At 38.2% G+C, this 21,243-nt stretch overlaps 1 protein-coding gene across 8 annotated transcripts in view; it reads left to right on the top strand.

Annotated features, from left to right (window-relative positions):
• Positions 1-160: 160 nt before the first annotated feature.
• The window catches only part of mrps11 (mitochondrial ribosomal protein S11), a 51,548-nt gene continuing 30,465 nt past the window's right edge, over positions 161-21,243 (top strand). The window contains exons 1-2 of one of the 8 annotated variants that reach the window (XM_022231201.2): positions 161-278; positions 16,883-16,916. Coding sequence is in view for 2 of the 8 variants with exons in the window: in XM_087136677.1 (XP_086992803.1) it covers positions 9,708-9,826; positions 16,883-16,916 (153 nt within the window). In the remaining 6 variants the exon portion in view is untranslated. The other 7 variants (XM_087136677.1, XM_022231203.2, XM_022231202.2 and 4 more) reach the window with 7 other exon arrangements.

Below are 21,243 nucleotides of genomic sequence, written 5' to 3'. Positions count from 1 at the left end.
TTCGGCGCTATACGATCCTTTCTACAAACTGTTGACCACCCACGTTCACAATGTGTAGACCTTAAAATATGAAGCACGCCACCTGTAGCTCAAATTAGAGACAGGCTACAGATCTTTGGTAATAGTCTGGTACCCAGTTGAAAAGCCTGAGAAAATGAATGATTTCTCAATTGGATTTCAGACTTAGTTGCCACAAATTATTTGGCACGCGCTCTGAAGACTGATTACGAAGTGAGTCGGCTGTGACTCGATTGAAGGTTTTTATCGTTCAAATGTCGGTAAGTCTCACAGTTCAGTTATTTCAGGTATTCTTTTTTTACTTTTCAACAAGAATCGGGACATAAGGGCCAAGGCATTTGATACTTCCCTCACAAAAGATTGTTGAAATAGTTTCAGCATGGCATTATAGCAACCCCAACGGTGGTGAAAAGGCCCTACAGTTTAATTACAAAAAATTACCATGGACATCATGGACATGGAGCTATTATTAAATGAATATACTCACGTGATATCGAAGTAGTAAGTTATATATGAAAAGTGGCACTGTGACTTTTGAACAAATAGGCCTAATAGTAGTGTGATAAATATACATGATATATGAACCAATTCTGCCGTTTTTTTAAAAACTGTCCGAGTTGGTGGCTCAGCGCAGAAATGCTGTTTTAATTGTGCACCACTGTGGAAATGAAAAATGTCATGGCCTCACAGGACCTGGTTTCGTGCGTATGTTTTGGTATAAATGCCTGCACGCCTGAGCTGCAGGGCCTAGCCGGACATTTTTTGGAATAAAATAACCTTAACAACATAGAAAACATTCACTCCTTCACCATATTCACTCTGAACTTACGCCTACCAAGCTGTGTTTATCAAACGATCTTGGTCTCCTTCACCACCTTGTTCACCAGCGGTGCCCCCTTGTCAGCACAATCGGGATTCCGTTGGTGCTTCGGTGGCACGATGGGTTCAAAGCGATAAGACTTTGCGCCTTGGATGGACTTGGGTCAGTGTAACTGTAACAACACACGTTTTACTATATGTGCATTGATGTGACCGCGCTGGTTCAGTGCTTACATGTACATACACCAGTCAGAGAACTGTCTCCAAAGTCCTACGTTGACCAAAGCCTAGAAAAGCCATATTCATGAGATGTAAATGAAGCGATGACGACACACTCCTTTGATGAAAGTTAGCCATGGTGCTCGGCAGAAACAGGTTTCAAAAGTGAGTTTTTTAACCAAAAAATAGTGCTGAATCCGGGTGCATAGATGTCTATAATAGGATCCAAGTAAATAAACTACAGCCAGATTTCTTATTTTCTTCCACCGTTGGGGTTGTTCTTTAACCCTACCCCTCCCAAATCCTTTTCTGCAAAGTTTCAGAGTGTATGGCAAAAGTGCATGGCAGATTTTGAAGGATGACATGCATGAAGGTCATGGATTAGACATTGTTGTTTGTGCTTAGTCAAGCACAAACTCAGCCCGATATTTGTTTTGAATCAACTGCACAGCTCAAGAGTGCCGTTTGTGCTGCCTCAACCTAAAGACAGGAGTTGCCGGAGGATTTTGAAGGATTCAGTTAGTTACATGTAGGCACATCTCCAAATGATATTTTCAAGAAATTTTGGAGGATTTGGGCTGAATACAATTTTTTATGTTGAAAATTGGAGGATTTCAGAGGATTCAGGGTGGTTCCTAGTAAAAGGGCATGGGGGTTAGGGTTAATGAACCACTGCATACATGTACATGTGGGCCTAAATAGATCTGTACTCTTCTCACCCAGCGTGAACAGGCTGACAAGGTGTTAGTTCATAGCCAGTCACTGTCATATCGAGGGTGCCTCAAGGCACAGTCCTAGGTCCCCCTTCTGTTTTTGATTTACATACATTAACATGATTAATGATATTATGCGAGGTCTTTCTTCAAACATTAGCCTATTTGCTGACATTTGTGTCATCTATTGCCAATTGAAAAAAGTGCAGATTGTGAGGCTATTCTACAAGATCTTAGGACCCTGGAGAAATGGGAGCAGTGGTGGCAGATGCACTTCAAAACAGATAAATGCAATGTTCTTTATTTCACAAAGAAGAAAAATGTAATAGAATATCCATATTCTCTGGGAGGCTACATTCTGAAATCAGTGAAACATTATGAATATCTAGGTATGCATCTATCTAGCAACATGATATGGAATTTTTACATTGAAGCAGTCACTTCTGGGGCCAGTAGCCCACTGTGAATGACGACAAATTAGTGAATGTAGTCTGGTTCCTTGACCTGGATAGAGATTTGTTTTGATGAATCCAAAACACCTGAGTTGAGTTAACCGACAAGAAACAAAATGGCATGATTCAACTGAGCGATTGTCTTTTGCCAAACTTGGGTTAGAAATTTATGGTTTTCTTGCTTAAATATTGTCAAAATTTACCTAAACTACATGTAGGCCTATCAGGATTGAGTAGTGGTTCCTTAAGGTCAAAATGTCAGCTAGTTTGAGAAAGTGGACATTGTTTCCTTATAAAAGGAACAGGGTGCTAAAGGTAATGAACACCACTTGCATGGGGTGGTGTTCATTACCATTAGCACTCTGTTCCAAAAATAAGAAAAACAAAGTCCACTTTTTCAAACTAACTGATGTTCAGACCTTGAGGACCCATTCCTTAATCCTAGTAGCTCTAGTTTTGGTAAATTTGGGATGCATATTCATGACTTAGCGACAGGTAAGGGCGATTGCATGGGCGTTGTGGAATAGAAGTTTCAGACGATTTACTGCCGCTGCATTCATTGACTTCAGCATTACTTCTGCTTGGCTGGTGCCAGGGACCAAACTACCAGTTGTTTTGGTCGCAAAAGGTTCTATTTTATTTGGTTCAAAAGCCAGCAGCAGCTAGAGGGCACGTATCATGATCAACTATTTCGCTGCTTATTTCAGAATATTGTTTTATTAGACCGCCGGACTACCCTGGAGCTGGTCACATATTGAGGGGAAGAAGAAGAATTTGTGGTGAAGTCAACCCTGCAAAATAACACAACTGAAAAAGATGGTACATGTACCATGTTTTTCACACTGAGTGAAAACAAAACTAGAGTACCAGTACACTTGAACATTGATCATTACATGTACACAAGCAATGAATGTTTATGAGTGCAATGATAACAACAGTTTCACGAGGTGACATGAAATGTTCAATTCCATCAGGCAAGGCTGAGTAGAAATGGATCATTTCATCTGTCATGAAATTATAATGTAGCGGTACATGTAATTATCTTTACCATTGTACAAATGTGGAACATTCATTATTTGTTTTCTACAGTACCTGCATAAATCCTCTTTTGTTAGGAGAGCAAGTACATGCAGGACGCACGCATGTGAAAGAGATTTGAGTCTGAAGTGCTACCCAGTAGCAGTACATGTGCCGTGTAATGTTAGACTGGTTTCTTTCCATACATACATTTTCTTCCTCTGTCTTACTAGAAATGCGATACACGTACCGGTATATGAAATGGGGTTGGGAACAGGTCAAGTAATGAAATTCTGTTCGACGGATCAAAAAGAATGAAAGATTCAGTGACGTGATCAATAATCCCCACTAATCATATGTCGGGATTTATGCTTCATACATGTATGTTACAAAACAGAACATGTCAAGGCTTCCAGCAGTTATTAGTTGCCCTTGTAGCCAATGGAACCAAACTTTGACATCTGTTCTGAAAATTTGATTAGAGAAAAAAAACAGTTTTTCATAATGCATGAATGGAAAATGGCTGCAAAAATGTGAATTTAACAAGTAATAGTTTGGCTATTACCGGTATTTAAAGTTTGCAAGCTGGAACCATGATTCCAAATAAAAGGAACACTGATTGGCTTCCATCTTTAAAAAGAGCCTTGGTTGGGTAGCTGTTGCTTTGGCTTTAGTTCCCTGAACAAATTGCCACTGAAGGCAAAATCGCCAATCCTGAGGCCCGCAAGGTACTGTGGAGGTTTGTTGAGTACCATTGAGCTTTGTGCTATGACAATGATGGTACATGTAATACTGCCCTCTGTTGATATGAATTTTACATTATGCACAAGCACCATATGGTACACTTACATGTGTAGCATGACCATCAACAGAACAAAGATTATCAGTTTGCATGGTATGATGAATTTACACAAATGTTATCATGATATATGTACATGTATGCAATGTGTATTTTTCCATCCCATCAATGATGAAATTATGTGCTTGTTCTTACCGCTAGGGCTTTAATGTCAAGTACAAAATCTGTTGTACATGTACATGACTGATATACATGTACATGTACAGTAGAGGTTACATGTGAAATTTGAGAGCAGTCGATGTAATCTTAACAGATTATTTCATGATGTGAAGATAATATATAAATTTATTTTCCTGTATGCACATACAATGTACAGTTGGTTTTAGTAAAATGACAGGAAAGATTTGGGAAATTTCTACAAAAAAATTACTTGCAAGCCTACATGTACATGTACGTGTACATCTTACTTTGAAAAATGTCTGTCTTGCACCAGGACAACCATCTGATTGTTGTCCAAGTAAAGTGTGCAGCTGTTTTCATTCAAAAGAAAAATACAAATTAATTCAGCAAGATTTTAATTAGAAAAGGACAGACTTCCTGTTTTTGCCTGTATGATAGATTGTTAAATAGAAATATTTATGAAATTAATATAGTTGCTAGCTGTTGCTGTCCTAAATGTGCATGTACCAGTTTTTCCATTTTTTATTTTAATTTGATATTTTGTCCAGTACTGTCAGTTACAGTATATACAGATGATATTGTCATTATAAGACTGCAGCAAATGGTATTAAGATAATGAATTGAAGATCGATAGCCTCCTCATTCTGTTTTTGTAAAAAATAAAGGGGAAGATGTAGTTATTGAGAAAGCTGCTCTTTGTAATTTCTGGTTGCTGCTCTGCTGGTGCGCAGCCTGTCTTCATCCTTGGTTGCTCTGGCGGCAGGCTCGGTTTGTGGAGACAGAGAGAGGACCACACCAATATACATGTATTTTTCTTACTCCTTCCTTCCGGGAGAGAGAGCAGTAATTGGAGATTACCAGAGCATGACTGGACATAGCCAGGGAGCCCATCTTCGATATTAATGAGAAAGTGCCGAGTGATGAGAGATGCAGTGCCGTGGCGACGTGCATGGCAATTCTCATATGGGGATGTAAAGACCAGATGCATGTGGCATGCTAATTAGCATGGGCAGTGTCACAGTAACTGCACTAATTGTATTCAATTTTTTCATCATATTACATTTTGTCCATATGTTGTAAGGACAGTTACTATTTTCAGCCATTTTAAGGGTTAAATAAAATTAGACAAATCCTTTCACATGGTAGCCAAGTAGTGGTACATGTACATGTACCACTAGACAGTAATGCTCTGTGACATACTGGGTGGAAAATGTACTCTTGGTAGAAACGCAAAAGGAAAAGTGATGTGTTTTACAGGATGCAGAAAATCCCCTTTCTGACAGGAAATTTTGAGTCAAAGTCTGTGAGCTCATTAGATAAACTCTTTACAACCAGCATGAAGGGTTGTACTTGTAGTACTGGTATCAACCATTGTTGTATTCAAGTCACCAATGTCGAGTCATGGTCCGAGTCCCGAGTCACAAGCCTTGAGTCCAAGTTTGAGTCATAAGTCACCTGTTTTAGGTTATTCACCAATCTGGTTATTTTACCGTGCATAATGTGGTTTTATATATAACGGGTTTGCCCTTACCCAACGTATATTAATAAGCACTGTATGCTCAGTGCTTGTCCGAGAGCTTGCGAAAAAACCTCACAAGCTTACTCGGGTGGGACTCGAACCCACGACCTCCTGCTTACTAGTGCAGATGTCTTAACCACTCGACCACCGAGCTTGCCGGGGTCGGCTGGCCGGTCCGAGTCAAATGAAGCAGCGGGTACCGCGAACTATTTTCAAGATATATTTTTGCATTGGGGTTGATGTTATTTATATATAACGGGTTTGCCCTTACCCAACGTAAGAGTAAGCTTGTGAGGTTTTTTCGCAAGCTCTCGGACAAGCACTGAGCATACAGTGCTTATTAATATACGTTGGGTAAGGGCAAACCCGTTATATATAATTAACATCTCCCCAACGCAAAAATACATCTTGAAAACATAATGTTTGGCTGATGTGGGCACATGAATGTATGTACATGTACATGTACGTGATGATATTAGATAGTGTCCATGTTGTATTACGTGTACATGTAGCTTTTTGCTTTACAGCGCGCATACAGAGGCGTTTGGGACAACATTCCATGGTAGTGGACACTTTCGGCATAAAACTATAGGGCCTGGGATACATGTACGTGGCTGCGGAAACTACATGTACATGTACATGTACATGTACATGCAATTTTTCGTGGCCTAGCATCAAGTTACATGTACATTAAGAAGGAATGCTACGGTCTTCTCATAAATTTGTGGGGTTTTTAAAGGAAAATATGTGACTCGAATTACCAGTCACCAAGTTCAAGTCGGAGTCATCATGGTCGAGTCTAAGGCCAACTCTGAGCCATTTTCCAATGTGACTGAGTCGAGTCTGAATCTTGGAAAAAGTTACTGGAGGCCAACTCTAGTCTGAGTCCTGGACTCGAGTCCTACAACACTGGTATATGTATCAGCAAAGGGTGGATAATACATGTAGTTCTGAATTCTTGTCCAATAAGCAAACTTGACCAAAGTCATGCATTCCAGTGTCTCATACAGCATCCAATGTACAGGACCAGTCCAACATATACATGTATGAGACAGGTGTACACATACTGGATTAGCTGCACCTGTACGTGAGCCTGACTTCATTTACAATTATGAGCTACATGTATGTTCATCACTTGACCAGTGCACTGTTTTCTTGTCCTAACTATAGAACACATCAGTCCCACAGAGATGTTAGCCAGTGACAATTTTGGAAAATACAGTGAACATGTACTGTGTGAGTGCAAATTGTACTCGTACAGTACACATGCAATTGTAAATGTTTGTTTCAGCACTTTTAGAGGTTTCCATGTGAACATATTCATTAATTTATTTTCCAAATGTTTAGTAACAGGAAAACTGAAGCCTCCATTGTCCCCTTTAGGCATTATTAAAAGTGGGACCCTTTTAACATTTGGAATGGAATGATTCAGAGTAAATGACAAGGAAATGCATTTGAAAGCACCAATATTTTGAAATTTCAAAATAGTACGGTGCAACAATAAGTCAATATTGTGATATTGTGCAAGACAGTACATGCATTTCAAACACTGAGTAATTGAAAAAGTTCTGAAGAAACTGTTCCATTCATAAAATAATTTTGATTAATGTGATGTTTTTGGTAATTTCTGTGACTTTTACACAGTTCTATTTTTACTTTTTATTGTATATTTTTTGAGTGAATTTTCTTTTTTTCAACTTTGGTGTTTGGTCTCTGTTGTGCTGTTTCTTTAGGGGTCGTATTTTTGTGTTTTGACCATTTTAACCCTATCCCTTTAAAATGTACAATATACGTAAAATCATATGGAAATTGGAGGGTTGAGGACTGTGGTAGAACACAGTAGTTTTTGTACACAAAGAGCCATGTGAAAAGTTCGAAATACCATCATGACCATACTGGTAGTTTCATTCATCATTTCAAATTGCCAAAAAACAAGCTGTGTGTGCAAGTGCATGGCCACATGCATGACTGTATTGTACAGCATTCTCATTGTCCTCACTGAAGTACCCTGAAATTGCAGTGAGCTGCACTTTGTTGCATCACCTACATGTACATGTAGCAGTACATGTAGAAGTGTATGATACGAGTGCAACATTTATAACTATAGACAAGTCCCCACCATGAAATGGTTCAAATAATGTACATGCAACAGTGGCCACCAGCCTTTGTGGAAATGAAATTGAGACTTTAATATGTCCAAAGCATGACACATGCAGTTTCTTTTTTATCCTTGCACTAATCTGGAATGCTCCCATTGTATTTTGAAATATGAAGAAAGAAAGAGAGCATTTTGAGAGAGGAAAAAAGCTTGTCAACTCCAGAAGGCCCACTTACTCGTAGTAAATTCACATTAAAGAAAGAGTATTATGTGATGAAACTTGAAACTCCAGTTTCCAAAGATGGCTCTGCACTGGGGAGATGTTAATTTTGGATTTGTTGCCCTGCCTAACTCGTATTATAACACTGTATTCCCAGTGTTCCCCCCCCCAAAGGCTAGTGAAAAAACCACAAGCGTACTCAGGTAGGACTTGAATTAACATCTCCTTGGCGCAAATCCATCCTTGGAAATAGTTGTTCTTAGTACCTGCTGTTACATCTGATTCAAACCAGCCAGCCAACACTGCAAACTTGGTGGCACAGGGTTAAGACATCTGCACTAGTAAGCAGGAAGTCGCGGGTTCGAGTCCCACCCAAGTATGCTTGCGGTTTTTTTTCACAAGCCTTTTGGGGCAAACACTGAGTTTGCAGTGTTACATGTACAATGTATAATACACATGGGGCAGGGAGAAAATATTAAACTCCAGTTTGTGAAAAACATAATATGTACATGTAAACAGTGTTCTATACATGTACATGTAGTTACCTGTGCACCTTTTAAAAGTACTTGTAGTCATTTAGGTCCAGAATGGATTAGTTACAAATCTTGTAACTAATTGTTGTTTGTTTTCAAAACTTTGTTTTATGGTAAGATTTCTTTGTATAAGTTATTCTACAAAGAAAGTGTGGTGTGATGTTGCATTAAAAAGAGTAGGGTTTTTACATTTGTTTAGAGGCACAGGTGTGGCTTTGAGTATAAGTGTATGAATACATTAAATATGATTTCAAAACTTTCATAACAGTTATGCACGTAATTTGGGGGTTGAAAATGATACATGTACATGTACTGTACACGTACCGACACATTTTAGATATTAAACTGAAGGCATGGTAAGAAAAGTCACTGTTAAAAATATCAGGGAACTAGAATTGCTCCACTGTGACATTGTAAATTGAGGGCAAAAAGTGATAATGACTTTGACCATTATTGTCAGCTTGCTGGTGCTCACGAAATGTAAGCTACATGTACATGAAGCTGATAAGTTTGTTACACTTGGCACATACATACATGTACATTGTAACTTACAGAGAAAGCAAAGAATTCTGCTCTTGCTTGCAATAAATTACCCTTACAGCTGCTTTTTTTCCATGTAGTTACATGTAATACATTTATCAGTAGTTCCATCGTTCTGTGAGCCAAGAGCACCTATTCTCTGTAACAAATTATCATGATATTATTAATAATCATAGTTTATCCCAGAGCATTTCCACCATGAAATTCAGAATTGTTCTTTCCCTCTTCTCTCTACATTTTGTCCTTATTGTATTTTGTATCTTTTGTACAAAGTACTTTTCCTTGGATGTGCTGCCAGTTTACTCAAGCTACTCTTAACCTACATGTACATGCTCATGATACTCATACACTTGTAATCGTATGTGTTTACCCATATGGAATTTTACCAGTATTAAATTGACCAGCTCTTATGTACATGTGCTGCTGGCACTGTGCCAACAAAAGACTGGGATGCTTTTTCTCTCTCTCTCTCTCTCTTTTTTTTTTTTTTTTGCCCCTTTGGTTTTGTGCTACTGATTGGCCAGTGTTATCATGAGAGTACGTGAACACTTCATGTGGAGTAGGTAGCTTGGGGCCCCTGATGATTAGCCATGGTCTGACTGTACATTTTTTTCTCCCATCCGGTGTCATTCTGGCTGGGGTGGCCAAGTGTGCACCTGCCTTCAGCATGCTGCTCTTGTTCCAGGGGATTGTCTGCACGTAGGCCTGCCCCTGTTCTCTTCATCTCCTGGTCTATCCATCCTCTGTGTGCTGTGCACCTTTTGTGTATACATGTACACTGTACATGTACTGTATATAATGTGTACGTGCATGTGAGAGTGGGACGGAGACTGTGAGCCCAGTATGGATGGCCAGTACAAAGGGTATGTAGGGTCTTCCAAACTGCATGCAGTATACTGCACTGTGTGTCAAGCATAAAGCTCTTTGTGTGAAGAGCTGTGTTGAGCGGTGTAGTTTAGTCGGTACCCTCCTGGAACGATGATGTAGGAAAAGCGGGGGAGGTAACAGTGCATTTTGTGGGCTAGTATTACAAGGTCAGTATATTGTTAAAAAAAACCTACCCAATATTTTACATTCAATGTGTTTTTTTTCCTGTGTTATTTAGGCTTCCATATGGTTTAAGTTTGTTTAATAGTACAGCGTGGCTGTTCACCAAGTTGTCCTGTTGTATGTCTGTGCGTGTGTTGTTTTTTTGTTTTTTTTGATGAGTTCAATAGGAGGTGCTCACTGGAGATTAGAGATGCATGGTGCGTGCCCTTTGTAGCCATCAATTGATTTGATGATGTTGACTTTTGTTGTAGCTTCCGGATACGATATGATTAGGATCGTGATTCTTTTGGTGCACAGTATTCATTTGGGGTGCAGCTGAATGTGGCTGAACCAACATCCCAGTAGTTAGGGCTAAATTTAGGTGAGTTGAGTTTATTTTGGAGAAGAATTTTTGCTGGAGTTTTAACAATCCGTAGCTTTGTGTCTTTATAACACTTACTTCTGATACAGAAACTGTTCAAATGGTGATGCAGCAATATAAGAATCTCCTAATATACATGTATATGTATGCAAGGATTTGTTAATAAACATGTTCAGTGTACGGTGAAATGCTTCCACACAGTTCTTCTGTTTTACATTTTACCGTACTTGTACGTACATGTACGTGTTAACTCTTGAGCAGAGTTAGCCTTTGCAGGCCATAGCTGTTGCATTTGTGGATATGGAGGCCCTGTGATACCAGTAGCTTCATTGTGAATTTTTACAAGTGTAAAGGAAAGTGATGCGTTCACGTAAGTCTGACATCAAAATGTGTATTTTATGCATTTTTTTTTTTTAGTACCACTTGATGAGACAAAGTTCTGGTTATTAAGTTTGTTTAATGTCGGGCATCGTAAATATTTTTAGAGTTTGCTCCTTGATATAAATCAAGACTAACTTTTTGTGGATTATTATTGTCACATGATTTGGGAGGAGCTTTAAGTCAGGAACCTAAGGCTTAGCATAGTCAAGTTAACCTGTTGCCTTTTCTTTCAGTCCTCCAGTATTGTTTCAGTTTATTTTTATTTTTTTTGGGGGGGGGCTCAGAGAATTTATTTAGATGTAAACATGCTAGCCAGTATTCTTCTTCAGGTAAGTTTATTTTGAAATATGTTTGTTGCTTTTGCTCTTTGGTGGCATATTTGATGTCAGTTATTACATGTATTTTTGTAGGTATATTGGTACATGTAGGTTGTATATTTGGGGGGATTGGGAAGAATCTTTAGTATATTTTGTTCTTGCATTAACAATATTTCCATATTCTATTCTAATTTCATAGTCACTCGTTACTTTTGGTTTTCTTTATGTTGTCTTTAATTTCAAATGATTAGATGCTGGCACTGGCGCTGATAATACATGTATGTAGGCCTAGATGTTCATGATTTGAAATAATTTCCCAACCTTGGATGTGCTTTTTCCGATTTGTTTCTTTTACAAGTTGAAATTCCCTGAGAAACTTCAGACACTGCCCCCCCCCACATTCCTGTTCAGGTCAAATGTGACACTGAAAAATATTTAACCTGGTGGTCAGTGCTTTGACAGATACTGAATGTACAGTACATGTACATTGTACATGTACAATGTACAGTACATATACATTGTACATATATACTATGTACTATGTACCGGTAAATACCACTCAAAGCAGCCCTCCTAGATAACATTAATTAATAGGAATATCTCTAGAATTCACACTTGAGAGGAGAAAGTCGGTAACACTGCTGTTCTTTTGAGAGTCTTACACGGCAACTTTCCACAAATGTGTTTTCAATGCAACATTTGGTCATCTGTCTAAGGCGCAGAGTGTTAAGTGATATTGCACAGGAGTGGCCTTAGGATGTGCACACCAACCATGCTCTTGAGTTTAGTTCTGTACATATACATATATAAGCTCCTCTATTTTCCTTCTAAAAATACCCTCGTAGTGGTGATGAATGGCCTCCCATTTTTTCCTTCTAAAAATATCCTCCTAGCCGCAAAGAGTTGTTTCATATAAACTTTAATCCGTCTGAATGGGCTGATTCAGCAGATTGTTCCTTGCCTAACAACATCTTGTCCCATTTCTTGCCGAGATCAACAAAGTCTGAATGGTCTTATCCATATACAGTCATCTTTTTCGTAATGGCGTACTACTATAGACGGTATAAATCTCCTCCATTCCACGCCAATAGCTTACAACATTTGACATATATCGTGAGATATGTCTGAGGCTGAGTAGGACCTTATGTCCACTCTCAAATAAATACATGTACATGTACATACATGTGCATGTACCAGTGAAGATAACCCTATCAGTACATGTAGTTTGCGTCCTTTATATACTAATAGTGTTTTGTACGTGTAAAGCTGATGAAAAACTGCCCATTGGTAAATTAATTTACCAGTGTATGTACTGGTTGAGATGGACCAAAAGGTGCACAATGCTTGTAAAACACTTCTGAGAAGTACGCTTTATACTTGTTTGGCATCACAGACATCTGTCAGTCATCAGTGTGTTAAGAATTCTACAGGTACATGTACTTTTAAGACTTAAACATTTTCATATTGAAATACATGTACATTACATGTATTTACTGCAAAGATAATGAGTATTTAGTGTCACTATCCATGCCGTTTTTATTACTATTTTTATTTTTGGTTTACATGCATGATTTTTTTTAATTCAATGGTGGTTTCTTGATTTGTGTCTGTTGCCTGTGAAAAAATGTTTTTGGAGTCCGAATTTATTGTCAATAGAAATGCTGCAGTCTCCACAATACATGTACATGTACAGTACATGTACATGTGTGCACTTAGGTTTTTCCTGTAAGTGTGGTTTCATTATTTTTCCATAACCACAGCTCTTATTCATGATTTACCAATGACCCAAATATTTTCATCTCCACAATTTCTAGTACATGTAGTTTATTGTTTTCTCCTTTTTTCAGGGGAAGGGGTCACAGGTCCATTGAATTACTGTTCTTGTACTTCCAGTACATGAAGTGAAAGTGAAAGATTGGAATTTGATTTCCATAGCCTAGTTTCAACCAAAGGGACAAAGCCTACTATTGACCTTTCCCCCTTCTCTTTTGCCAGCCTCAAGGGATATTGATATGATCTCTCACTCATACACACTGCCATATTCGTTGGAAGTCACAGGAATGTGTACAAGTGTAGGCTCTCTAGTCCAGTGCACCGTGTATGGTGCCCCTGTTCTTATTGTATAGCCTACTGGTTGTGATTTCAATTTTGATTGTGCAGGTTTCAGGAACGCAGTTTCTAATTCTGTAACAGATTTCATGAAACTTTACTTGTATTGGTTCATGTGTCAGTCATGAAGTAACCACAAGCACATTTTGCTACCGGTAAGAGTGCAGTATGTAAATGGCAACAAATTATGCCATGTGGATGTATTTTGTTTGTCCATTCACTGGTATGTAGCAAACAAGCTGGACAGTTTTACTGCTTTCTCATTGTGTACCAGAACATCTACATGTACTTGGGGTTCACCATAAAGCTCATTGTTACTCAAACTGCAGTGTAGAAACTCACAGCTTTGATTTGAAAACAGTGATGTATACTTTCAATGAACACTGAGGTTTGCATCCTGGTTATGATGAAGAAATGCTATAAAAGCTCAGATCATCTTCTTCAAAGGTGTTTGAAGTGTTTAAAACATTGTACCTTACAATCACTTCTCATGACGATTTAGAGTATTTTTTGTGCGTACATTCATAGGCTACATATTATGCAGCTGCTCTACATGTACATGTTTATTACATGAAGCTTATACACATGGCCCAATGTTACACCAAGGTTTGTGAAACTGAGTTTAGTTTAACTCCAAATTAAGGGGTGTGACATGAACAGTGTACCGGTACATTTACATATACATGCACATGTACATATGCCATGGTGAAAAATCCAAAGCAAGATGACATTACAGAACATAACTGCACATGTATAGGTAGTAGTATTTTCTCTCTAGACATTGAAGTATAATACTCTACATGTATGTACATGGATGAACAAGAGAAGTAACAGCTGTAAGAATGAGCAATGTGCTCACACAGACCGAGTACATCTTTGTACTGTACGGATGAAGTTTGACTGAAAATTTCAAAAAGAGAAAACTGTTTTCGTGGCCATTTTTCCCTCTGTCAAAATTTCAAAATTACGGCATCGTGCAGCCGAAGTGCCAACTACATGTACTAGGATGAATGCCAGCATGTACATGTACCAACCTGTACAACCCTGTCATACTACATGTATGTGATATTGTCATGTTCTAGAAAATCTTTTCTGATACCCCATAACCCATGCATGTCTTACATCTCCACACATGTATGTGTGCCATATGAACTTATATACCGGTACACTGTTATAAAAAAGTTCCACAACTTGCTGAGTACTTACTGACGAGACATGACAATATGCATGTAATATAACAGTGTATTGTCATGTCTCGTCAACAAGTACTCAGCAAGTTGTGGAACTTTTTTATTTCTTACAAGATTTAAAATGAATTGATTTGTCATGCTGAGTTAGTCTGGTCACGTTTCAACATGAATACTTGTTTTGTGGTATATAAGGTCCAGTAATGTTAATCTTGATTGATGAGTGAATTGTTACCAGAAAGTACATGTAGGTGAAGTCATAGAAATTGTATGTAGACCATATCAATCCAGGAAAATAAAAAGATCCTACACCCGTACATGTAGATCAGCACCTGCCTGCTCTGAAAAGTCCCAACTTGGAGACTGCTTTTGAATGTCACAACCAATTGCGTGGGAGCACTTTCTTGTGCAAATGAGTACATGCACGTGAACATGTACCCTAGGCAACTAGATTCTCCAGAGACTGTATAGAGAAGTTAGCCTGGCAACCAGCCTACTACACACATAACAGTGGGCATGGAGTGTCCCTTCCCATGCCACACAGAGGGGATTGTCTTTAAATTGTGAAGCATATGATCATAATATTTGTGCTGACTTTTGAAACTCACTGGTAACCTTTGGGGTTTGAAATAGTTTTTGCAGATGATCCATGCCTCATTCATACAGTGTGATTGTTTATGTCTTCTGAATTCAGCTACCATTACTTCCAAGGAATTTTGAAATTGTAGTCTGTGCTTTTCACTGCTTCTTGTTTGATTACAGACCCTTCAAGATATGGTATGTACATGGAACACGTTCATAGGGTAAAAGTATGAGGTGACAAGGTGGCATTATTCTGGCATTTTTACATTTTCATATGTTGTTTCAACATTTCTGACCAGGCTCAAATAATGCTATCATGGAATTGCTGAGAAAATGACATTTTTAAATATCTGATCCTGCTAACAAAATTGGAATTAAATAGAAGGGTTAATCTTTCAAAATATTACAAGAAGCCAGAACTGACCCCCACTTCAATATTTGACTGTGAACCCTCAAAACAGGAAAAAGCAGAATGCGACTTTATGCTGATTTTGTTGTGCCAGGTCACATATATGACCTGCCTACATGTAGCAAGATCCTCCACAGTTAATGTTCTTTGTTTTGTACCTGTACCAGAATGACTCTCACAGGCCAAGCATTTTGTAGCTATAAACAATTCTCATTTTTTTCTGTGTTCATAGTCAAAATGCCGATAGCCTTTCATTTCAGTGGACTTGACTCAAATCAGACTTTTCAATAAATGTAGGCATTTGTATGAAGTTTATTGGTGACTTGGAACTTCTGAAATCTTGTTTGCCTTTGAAGTACTTTTGGCAACAACTTACATGCATGTACCGATAGACGAGGAAACAAGCTCATCAAATCCTGCACAGTACTTATAACATAAAGCAGCAAGTGTACAGTTAAATCTTTTTCAATGGTTTATTCCTGGTATTTATAGTAATGGTCACAGTATTTAATATAATTGCTAGATTCTCAGAAGAAATACTCTTAGTTGAAAATGTTCAGAACTTATTCCACCCCATAAAAAAGTCATGTTTGCAACATCTGGAAAAGCAGTCATTTGGTAAGAAATGCACTGTTGGACAACATGATGAAGCAACGTATTAATGAGCAATCCAATACCATCTCTGTGCCCTGACCACATCAATCTTTGTCATTGGCCCAGGTATTGCTTTCCGGGGGAAAAAAAAAGCTGATCCAAAGATGTGCATTTACAGTGTATTATGTTTCATTTCACGCTGTCTTTCTGTTGGACCAGTACATTTTGTGGCCAATCAAGCACCCTTCTTAATGAAGTGACAGCTGCATGCACTGTCACACATGCAATATCAAGTGCCCCATCGCCCGTGTGACATCTAGGCCTGCATCTTATCACAGAAAGAAAAAAAATAGAAAGGAAAATTCAGGGGACAATTTATTATGTTGCTGCCACTGCTTATGCTTAATCCAATTCTGTAAGTGAGGGTGGCATTTATCTTGTCACAGATTATCTCTTTACGATGTTGGGGTAGTCTTTCCCAAAAGAAAGGCGCCAGTCCAAACCATATATGGTCATACAAAAGTTATCGTTTTGGGGGAATTTTTGATGTTGGGTCATCCAACATCTGCAAACAGAAGTGTGTGGACATTTTTTTATATTTACATGTACATGTATATGTATACCTGTGTGTACCAGTAGATTCGGTTCAGTGTGAGCATTAGAGAAAGGACATTATCTAGAGTGAGGAGAATCAAACTAAACATCCCTTGAACAGGAAATAATCTGCACATTGTTGTGTTACTCCCTCTGTTTTCTTATTTTCAGATGGAAACAGATTACAAGATGCCCTCTTTTTAAGGTTGGTTTGCTTTTAGCATGGTACATGTAATTCAGCATGTGTTTTCCTTTGAACAATGATTGTTGTTTGCACAGACCTGTGTTAAATTCTTTCTCATTGCACCATGAAACAGTTAAAACACGAGGACTGCTGAATCCCAACAACTTCACATGTATAGAACAACAGCCTCCCTTGTCCATCCAATTCAGTGCTTGATTTACTTGTATTTGGAATTGCAGTTTTTGCGGACAATTTTACCGGTACCTCTCCTGTCCTCATAAAAGTACTTTTGAAAAGGTCAACTGGGAGGGTCACAAAATGTATGAAATGAGGATGTTTACAAATGTTGTGCAACCCTTTTGACAGGTTGTATAATAACAGGATACAAGGCCAGTTTGATAGTCAGTGCACTTACACGCAGAAATCTGACAGAGTGAAGCATGAAGCATTTACCAAGAATCCCTAGAGGGCACATTTGGTCACAGGGAAAGGTTATGGGCTTTAATATGAACATTTAGCCTAATTTCCATGTTTTCCTCTGTGTATTATGTACATGTACATGTAGTTCAAGTACATGTACATGTACCACACCAAGCCAAGCTTAAATTGCTCACTCCATTTTCTGAATTCTATTTTAATTTAAAAAATACATAGAAGTACCAATTTTCTGATTTAAATTTTGTTGACAAAAAACTGGCCAAAAATTATCAGTCTGTTGAATAATTTAATGCACTTTTAAGCATAAAGGTTAAATTCATCTCCAGGTTTGTGACCTCAGATGCACTCGATTAAAAAAGCTACCTACATGTGGCCTTATTGCACTTCATGGATGTCTGCAATTGCAAATTGTTTGACAAAATGCATGTGTGATGTGCATGTTGGAGTATAATGTCAGACAGCAATTTTCATTGTCACTTGTCCTCTGTTGTGCATCTTTTTAAGCAGTGCCTTTTTATTACAAGTGTTTTGCACTGGGCAATAAAAGATTGGATGGGGGGGGTGAAAAGGAAATTCTGTATTTTATGGCCTCACTTCTCAGGGAAAAATTTATCAAGGATTTATCTTTGATCCAAAGAAATACACACAGGGTTATTTAAAAAGTGGTTGTTTTTTCTAGGCCCTTGATGATTTACATAATTTTTACGTGTATATAGCGAATAAATTTCAACCAAATTCAGTACATGTACTGTACTTGTTCTGTGACCATATGTGCAAGTCATACATGTATGTAACTACATGTACACTGTACATGCATGTAGTACTGGTATGTACATGGAGTAGGTTGAAGTACTGTAAATTTTGGAATATAGGCCACACGGGAAGGAGCAAAGATCTGCAAATTAAGATTTAAAGTTGGCGTTTTAGCCGCACTTGGGTGCCAACTACAGAAGTCATTACATGTGCTGCACAAAGTGCACATAAAGCACTAGTACGTATAGAGTATTACGTGGCATACACGGAAGTTTGTAGGGGTTATGATTTATGAAATTGACTTTTGTGAATCAGAATATTTGGAGTTTGATTAAATTTCACCTTTTGTAAAATTGGAAGTCAAATATTGCTCCAATAATACACAAATGTTAGAGGCAAAAAGTGCCCAGTGTTAGGATCTGCACCACTTTTGGGTACACAATCTTAAGTGTGAGCGGCACACGAATGAGTGTTGTTATTCAAGCTAAACTTTCCCAAGTTCTTGAAATTACTAATTTTGGCAGACTGGATTAGTGTCCTTGATGAGTGAAATAATAAGCGACATGGATTACACAAGCGTAAAAGACAAAATGAACACACACCCAACATGATTTGTGAGGTGCGAACGGTACTTACAGTACATTTACAGGTCTGTTCAGTCCCTCTGGACTGGTTTCCTATATTTCCAAAACATGAGTAGAGCCAATGAAACGGTAACCAATGAAAACATGACTACCTATGCTTGTCCCCACGCCCAGGGGGCTGCGTAGCTTTCACACGTGGTTGACCGGCGGCTCTGGTGGCGGCAACCGTGGTCAGGCTGCACTGAGGCACAGCATGGTGTGGTGTTTAGTGACCGACTTCATTTTTCAAATATTGCCGTATAAGTCGCACAGAGTATAAGCCCAGGGACATTTTTCAGCATGAGAATCGATGTACACCGTACATGGTATAAAGCCACGGCTTTGTAATATACCAAAAATTAGGATATTTTCATCTCACCTGGGCAAATTAATTTTCACAATCCCCATGCTGTCCTACTATTTACACTTATTCTTTTTATGTACATTAGCTACCATACTTTGGCCCTCAATGTACATGTACATTTAAGTGTATTGTAAGTGTTTGAAACTGCCTGTCTCCAGTTGCCTACATGTACATGTACAACATTTCAAGACTGTCACTGAAATGCAGATATAAATGAGTCTGACCATTCCGATCATGAAGAAAACAAAAAAATTAAATTACTGCTACAAAAGAGGAGGGCGTTTACTTTGACAAGTTCTGGGTGCAGTTTTCATGGAAATGATCAATTCCTTTACGAGATCTTCCTTTGTTTTAGTTAGGGTGGCTCGTTAAAGAAAATAAACCTTGAGTGACAGAGTTGAGGGTGTGTGTACATCCGGGGAGTTGCTTGAAAAAAGGGGTGTAACTTCTTAGATTTGATGATTGGTTGTGATGTTAAAGGTTTGAAATTTTACAGTAGAAAGGCCAAGGTATACATATTTTTACTCAGAAGGTACTGTTTTACACATTGTTCCCTTTCAGATAATAGCCAAATTTCCCTGTGGATTTTAAGAAATTGATTTCATTTACGGCATTGTGACAGCACAGGTACAATTTTTGAAACTGATATATTCATGTTGGAGCATGATCAGGGTACAGATAACTAGTTTGTTTAGAGTTGGGGGAAAGGAACCTGATTTGATGTTACCAGACTTTCTGATTGTTCACAATGTAGAAATGTATTTGGGGGGGTCTTTTGTCGCAGTTTTTATGGCTTTAGCCTGTGCGTGAATCAAATCTGGCAGCGTTTTTCTCTCTGCCCAAAGATAACTTTCTGTTAATGGTATCTCAGTCAGATATTAGATGTGCTTCACATAGGTTTTGGTGGTTGATTTTTTTCCGTTCCCAGGTTTTATGGAATAGTTCCTGTAATGATCCACTTTTCTCTCCGTACATGTACATGTATTTCTCTCTGCATGGTTGATTCATTGGCTGATTTCATTGGGAGGGGTTAAAATTAACAGTGTAATTTGAGATGCACAAGGTAACAATTATACAGTACTTGTACCTGCCTAAAATCCCTGTCATCTAATTGATAGATCATTTCATCACATGTCTTTGAATTATTTGGTTTATTCCATGGCACCCATTGAATAGAAGTTCTTTTTACTTGACTGGTTCTCACCCCCATTTCATACATGTATATTTTATTCCCACTAAGAAAGAGGAAAATAATGTGGGGACTGGAACCAGTCTAACATACTGGTATCAACGTACTACCAGTGAGTGACATTTGAGACATGAATCTGTTTGCAAAATGACGAGGACAGTTCTAACAAAAGTGGAATTTATGCAAGTAAATAATGAATGTTTCACATTCATGCAATGGTTAGAATAATTTCATAGGGGACAGATGAAATGTTCAATTCCAAGAGGCGAATATTCATTACTTGTGTAGAATTCCGTTTGTAATTTATTTTGTGTAAGTTACTGTTACCGATACATGTAGTTCAAGTAGACAATATGTCAGTTTTTTCACAGTGTATGAATAAATATTGGGGTAAATTTCAGAATCTAAAAATAATGAGGACATTGTGTTTTTTAATGTACATGTACAGTGTACTTGTACTTTATGATACATTTTCAGTCCTGTACACAGTTTACATGTACTTGTATCATGTTTATTTATATGAGACAGACTCACCAGTTCATAAGTATTAATTCATTCCCCTGCTGGTTTTAATTACCCAAAATGAATTTGAATTTGAAATTTGAGAGGCAGGAATTATTTCAGGGCTCTCCTCTTGCATATCTGGCATTTTCTCTTTCCCTATTTAAAAAAAAGGGGGAGGTATAGCGTGGATGGTGAGCCGTGACTACCATCTGGTAAAAAAACTAAGTAGCAATGTACATGTAATATTTCATTTTGTGTCCACGCTCTGGAAGATACAGTTCCCCCGCACTGCAAGGGGAGAATTCACAGAGCGAAAAGTAATGATCCTGTTCAGTTTGTAATTAAAAATGCTATTGAAGAGCCGACCATGTGTGCACGTTTGTTGTGAGTCATCCTGAAATTTGGGGGGGGGGAAGTTTTGTTGTGGGTCAAAAAATTTGCAGGTACTTGTTTGTTACTGTCAGAATTTGAAACATC

Source organism: Acanthaster planci, linkage group LG05 (genome assembly GCF_054643075.1).
Source record: "Acanthaster planci isolate LZ-2023a linkage group LG05, COTS_SCS, whole genome shotgun sequence".
NCBI classification, from domain to species: Eukaryota; Metazoa; Echinodermata; class Asteroidea; order Valvatida; family Acanthasteridae; genus Acanthaster; species Acanthaster planci.
Note: the sequence above shows the minus strand (reverse complement) of the source record. Positions and strands in the feature narration are given on the sequence as shown.